The sequence below is a fragment of the Papaver somniferum genome, chromosome 7, assembly GCF_003573695.1.
Source record: "Papaver somniferum cultivar HN1 chromosome 7, ASM357369v1, whole genome shotgun sequence".
Taxonomy (NCBI): Eukaryota; Viridiplantae; Streptophyta; class Magnoliopsida; order Ranunculales; family Papaveraceae; genus Papaver; species Papaver somniferum.
The window spans coordinates 187,977,590-187,983,690 of NC_039364.1; the positions used below are offsets into that span (position 1 = coordinate 187,977,590).

At 35.3% G+C, this 6,101-nt stretch overlaps 1 protein-coding gene and 1 long non-coding RNA gene across 2 annotated transcripts in view; both read right to left on the reverse strand.

The window, feature by feature from the left end:
• LOC113299212 (nucleoside diphosphate kinase 3-like) overlaps window positions 1-674 on the reverse strand; it is a 3,335-nt gene extending 2,661 nt beyond the window's left edge. Inside the window, exon 1 of the mRNA XM_026548195.1 lies at window positions 449-674. Within this exon, the coding sequence (XP_026403980.1) occupies window positions 449-530 (82 nt within the window). The 5' untranslated portion in view covers window positions 531-674. The remainder of the gene's footprint in view (window positions 1-448) is intronic.
• A 1,218-nt stretch (window positions 675-1,892) lies between these two features.
• On the reverse strand, window positions 1,893-3,856 carry LOC113299213. The gene is made up of 2 exons (XR_003334743.1): window positions 3,625-3,856; window positions 1,893-3,211 (listed from the first exon to the last, which is right to left on the reverse strand). It is a non-coding gene; the product is annotated as an uncharacterized LOC113299213 (long non-coding RNA).
• Between the last annotated feature and the right edge of the window lie 2,245 nt (window positions 3,857-6,101).

A 6,101-nucleotide genomic window follows, 5' to 3' on the forward strand; every position in this document is an offset into this window, starting at 1 on the left:
AAAAAAAAAAAAAAAAAAAAAAAAAAAAAAAAAAAAAAAAAAAAAAAAAAAACATCATAATTACATTGAGCTACAGATTTACAAGAGAACGACTAAAGTTGAAACATATATATTCATAAACGAGACAAGGTGCTCTGGGGAAAAGATCCAAACTTTCTGAAAAGAAAAACCATTTTTGTCTTTAATTTGTAATAAAGGGTAGTGAAACAGCCTGCACATTTCTATTGCTGCTTACAGTGTTAGACCAAAAAAGTTAAAGAAATTCACAAAATATGACTGAAAAGATAAAGCAATTAACTTTTGTGTCTTTTTTTTGAAGATCAATGATGTTAATCAGAAAAATCAACAACATCCATATCAAAGTTGGTCAAAAAAAGACTTCAAAGGGAATAGAATACCAACAGATAGCTTCTTTTTTTAAAATCAAAATCTTGTGAAAGTAACTCACCAGATAACAGAGAAGAGCTTTTAGAAGCAGAGACAATTGATCTAAGAGTTCTTGAAGCCGATCTGTAGATCTGAGAACTCATTTTCGTGTAATGGAAAGAAACACAAATGCTTTCCTCAATTGCTGGTTGTTAGGGTTTTCAGTTTGGTGGTAGAAAGTGGGTTTATAGTAATAATATACTGCGAATGGGGGATCTTATGCTTTAAGGTTCCTTTTCTGTGGTGGGTTTTTAAGTGATGGTGGTACGTATTTTTTACAAGGGTTAGGGTTTGGTGGATCAGGTTCCACCTCTATTTTCACTTCGATTTGCACAATTCTAGTTGGGAGTGACAGCGATTCCCGCGGTTTTACCTTTTCAACTCCCACTTTTCTTTTACTATAACAGTGTTTGGTTGGGGAAATGGCAGCCTAGTAATCCGATTACATGTCCATAAAAACTTCATAAACTGATACTAGGTATCACCAGGGGCTACGGCCCCGGCTCAACCTCCCGGTATTGTTGTTTTAGGTTTTATTTGGTGTAAATTTCTTGGCATGTATCAATGTACTCATTTATTAGTAGTTCCAACATTATGTATAGTATTTACTAATCTGCGGCTGCAAACTTTTGTTATTCAAGTTTCAAAGACATTGATTCACCTTCCAAATCATACAATTCTTTATGCCCAAAAAGAAAATTAATTAAAAAATAATCGAAGTAACTCAAGAACACTTAAATTAACCCACTCGCAATAACTATTAAGCTTATCTAATCTTATTTTACAGGATGGGTTACAGCCTACAGAAGCTTTGATAAACTTGACCCCAACAACCACTTCGAGCAAAACCACAGTTGACTTCAGAATAAGTTGTCAGATGATGTCGTCTTGCTAGATAAATGACTCACTTCATACACGGTCGAGTATTATAGGTACCTTCATTTGTAGTCATGTGTTGCTCCATCCCCCATCTTTGTAATAGTCTAGTGTAATGCTGTAATCATGTAAAATTGTGAGTTATAATTCGTAAATCATTACACATTGTGCAATGAAAAGCCAACCACCTTCAGGGCATATATGAAATCTATAATAACTACCAAACAGATCCCAAACTCGAGATACTTACCAAGACCAAAGATATCACGGAAAATTAAGAATGGAAAAACTATGAGGCACCACCTTATTTAATTTAAACGTTGCAAGCTCATTTTAATTGGTAGTATGGATGACGGATCTATTCTTTTGAACCTGCTTGCTTATTTAAGAGAGAGATGGAGGAATCAATGCAACATTTAGGTCAAAATCAAACTTGTGTGGCAAGGGGCCAATTTATCACGAATTTATTTAAACAAATACAGTACTTCCATTTTATGGAAACCCATCCTGAAAAATTGAGAACATCTAAAAGAGAAGAACAAAGAATTTGTACAGAAAGATGTCAGGCGGCCAATTAAAATCCATATCCATAGTTATCAAACGTTATGTACTACAACATTCCAACTCATGTTTTACGTTGATGCTGCTTTTTTTTTTCGAAACCGATTGAAAATCGGATGAGTTACATAACGAGTTACATTACAGACTTGGATCTTCTCAACAAGCTCAATAGGACCAAACAGACAATATTCAACAACCAGATGACATACAAATTCAGACAACCAAACAATGTGGATACCAATCACACTCTGAAAAAATCTCTATCCATTCTAACCCGATTCCTACGTGACGTGATAAGGTTAACTGGCCTGGTTTGAATTGAGATAAACTCATTCAAACCTTCTAACAATTCTACATAGTAGAGGTGTCAGGATCAATATATCCAACCAATTCTCAAGGTTTTTTTCATGATTATAGTAACACAAATGACAATGGTATAAGAGAACCCATAGATAGCACCAATAGTCAAGGTTTTCATCAAACATAAGGTGATACAAGTAACATAGAAAACCAAAATCGGTTCTCTTGAGACGGAATCGGGATAAATCGGTCTGAAACTTCAACTGACTGTGTCTTCGGTAACCACTTCTTGCTAGTGTCTTTGTTGTTGCTAGTATCTTTGGTGTCTTCATTGCTGCTGGTGTCTTTGAGGATACTCTTCCTGCTGATGTTGGAGGACCATGAGTACTGTTCTTGACTGACTTCATAAAAAGTAAAATCCAAAGGTGAAATCCCACAAAAGAAAATTAAAGATGGAACTGGTAGATAACTAAACCTAAACAAAGAAAAGATAACAACTAATTAAGATTTTGATTTAAGATTTGATACAAAATCAAACAGAGTCAAACCCTAATTTTAATTTAAGATTTTAAAACAGACAAAAAAAAATTAAACAATTAGCAAGTACTTTGATATAAGAGTTGATCTGAAAATCAAACAGAAGCAAACCCTTAATCATAAATCTAAGATCCTAATACGGAAGATTCGATCTACTTAAATCAAAAAGAAAAAAAGGAAAAAGAAACTAGCTAGATATAAGATCGAAAATGCTTAAATAAAAATCAAGAGAAGATTGAGAGATTAGAGAGGAGAGTACCTGCTCAGACCTACTCCAAAGGAGCAGATCTGAGCTGGTGAGAATCAGCCGGTGGGTAAGTTTTCTCTATTGGTTTTTTGGAGAGAGGTTATTTTTTTATTAGTGTAAAAAAAAAGGTATAGAAACCAATGTCACTTTTCAGGTAACAACTGATCGTACAAAACTGACTTAAAGTTACCCTGAAAATAGAATTATAGTTACCTTTGCAAGAAGCGAAGTGGCTATTGATTTGGATCACGAAAGACCTATAATCTACAATGAGTTAAAAGAGACGAATAAGAAATTTTGCAATTCAAACTTCAAAGTATACACCTCCTTGTTCCGATAGGTCTGTAAACTTCATGTCAACGAAATTATATAATCTACATTTAGATCCAATCCCCGTTGTGATATACATATTGAAATTTGTAATAAAACAAAAAGGGAAATTAGAAAAGAAAAGAGAGTACTTGCGATGAAAACTGGGCTGTAAATCCCACTTGCAGCAGTTAGTAAAATCTTATTGAATTGCAACTTTAAGAAAACCTTGGTATACATGTACATGCAGGGTAAACGACTGCCATCTTTTGCTAGAGAAATAATACTAATAAAATAGCCAAAATTACATAATATAAAAAATAACAAAATATGAAGAAACCTTAATTGAGATAATCGATTTAAATTACCCAAACTGGTTAGAGTCCCCAAAATCTGGTGTTTCGTAATTGCATCAGGTCCAGAGATTGATCAACTGTGAATCATAAGAAACCCCTGCACGTATCCGACTCAATTAATCTGATTGTTTATCAACTTCGAATTGGAGGCCAAATTAACGAACATTTCGAATAAAAAAAACTGGAGTTTCGTTCTCTTTGAATTGCTCTCAGTACTCCTAAACTTTAGAAAAAAATGGATGATGGGAGAAACGGAAAACCTAAGGCCAGCTGAGGCCGAAGTTAATTAATATAGGGTTGGTTGGTCAGGGACGTGTAGAGCCGGGTCATATAGGGTCGGTGCCGAATCTCTACCGTGTAAAAACTCGGGACAACTCAAATTTCATCGGGGCCAAGGTATAATCTATACCATCCAAATTTCCAGACGATCTCGGCCGTTCTTTAGCCCCACATACATACACACCACCTTTTCTTAAACTATTGACTAGGTATCACCTGACCTACTGCCGGGCTCAACCTTTTCGTAGATATCCACCATAAGATTGGTTAATTATGGATTTTTATATCAATTAAATCTTCATTTCTTCCGCTTTTTAGGCTTGGTTAGCTTTGATCGGCCTTGACATAACCAATAAATCCAAGAAATCTTACTTGTCCTTTGTCCCGAAATAGATCGTCCGATCCTGGCTGGACACCTTTAGGTTATTGATTACATATGTATTGGAAGTAAAACACCCGAAACGATTGGGTCAACATTTTAAGGATGCATGTTTAGAAAGGGTGCACATATGTGATCAAAAGGACATACTACATGCTAATTAAGGTATAGATCATACTGTGAGCGAAAACAACATCACGGGAATCAAATCTCTGTCGTCCTCTTTTAGTTGGCTTTGAGAAGGAAGGGTGTTTCAAGCTCGAATCTTTATTTTTTTCTGGTTATATTTATCGGGCTAAGAGTTCACCGAAAATTAAAGAAGTGTTAAATTTTAAAGCATTAGTGAAATGTTCTTATAACGAACCGGCTGAAACGATTTTCTTGGTTCCAATCAAAATGGTCGCACGATGAAAATTTGTCAACCTCGATTGATCTCTATATATACTGTCGTTAGCTCGTGGTTTAGTTGAATTTTATTTTTTGTGGCGTATATATATTGCAGTATGGACCAGCATATTGTGGCACTCAGTCCTGCATGTTGAAACCAAAGCTCCATCATCATTTCTTAATTATCATGGAATGAGTTGATAATTAGAAAACGAAGGCTAGGATGCCCTCGTACCCATTATATAACTTAATAGCGGGGAAAAAAAGAAAAAAAGAGTGGGTAATCTAAGTATTAGTTACCTGGTCATCACGGAATAAGAACAACAAATTAGTCTTTACGTCTTTCAGTAGTATCTATGAAGTTACCAACCCTGCTTCAAAACTACCATGATCACATTTCTTTGTGTCTCCATTAAGTCTAATGGGTTGAGTAATTTATTGCATCCGAAATTAAGTCGTCATCAGTATTTAGTACTTTTGAGTTTTCTATCTAGTACTTCTGATTTCACTCTACAACTAATATGATTCACATAGTTGTGAACTTAGAACATCTTCTACCTATGCCGCTTTCATCCGGTCATTTTCAATGCACCATCGGTCTCAATCCAATTGATCATTTGGTACCTGCAGCTCTCACAACACTTGCAATGTTTAAGCAGCATGCAGAGCTATATATATATCTACTGATATAGTAATGCAGTTTATTCGAATAATGCGATACTTGTATCCTTCACTTTTTCCGCCAAATTTGTAGAGGTGTAAATTCTGTAGAGCTTATTAACCAACTTCTTGTTGTACTTCAGCAGACCAAGTTTCTGGTCATTACAGACTGATGCTAGTGATCCATAACTTAGTCCTATGTCACTATAAGAAGTCGTCATTAATCATAGAGCAGTAGAGCCCATCCCCAACACATCTAATTAATGCATTAATGTTAACAAAGAAACACCTCTTGGTGTCGTAGTATATTTTCCTCGTGTTCAGTGATCAATTTTTCAGGCGCTGGCATGGAGGAAAATTTTGTGATATTTTATATTCCAATATCAGGATGTTTTGTGATTCTCCGTACTTCCCTTCTTCTAGGAAGGCATGTGATACTAAGGTGTAACTCGGATCAAAAGTCCATGCGTGGTTTGAACTAACATTTGACTAATTTGGTTTTTGAATTGATACATGTTTAATTAATCCAACGAAAAAAAAGATCAGTAACTGCATCATGCATCAATCAATTCCCTTAGATTGAGATTCTGAATCGACTTTGACAATCATTTTGTCGAGGACCTCAAGTCCCCCTTGTTCTGTGGGAGAGAGCAGTGATCATATGAAACAGCTTGCCTCTAGGAATCAATAATTGGGATACGATCTCAATATATGAGTCTGAGACACTAAAGAAATCGTACATATAGTTCGCCAAAATAACCACGGAAAAGACCTGATCGAAGAG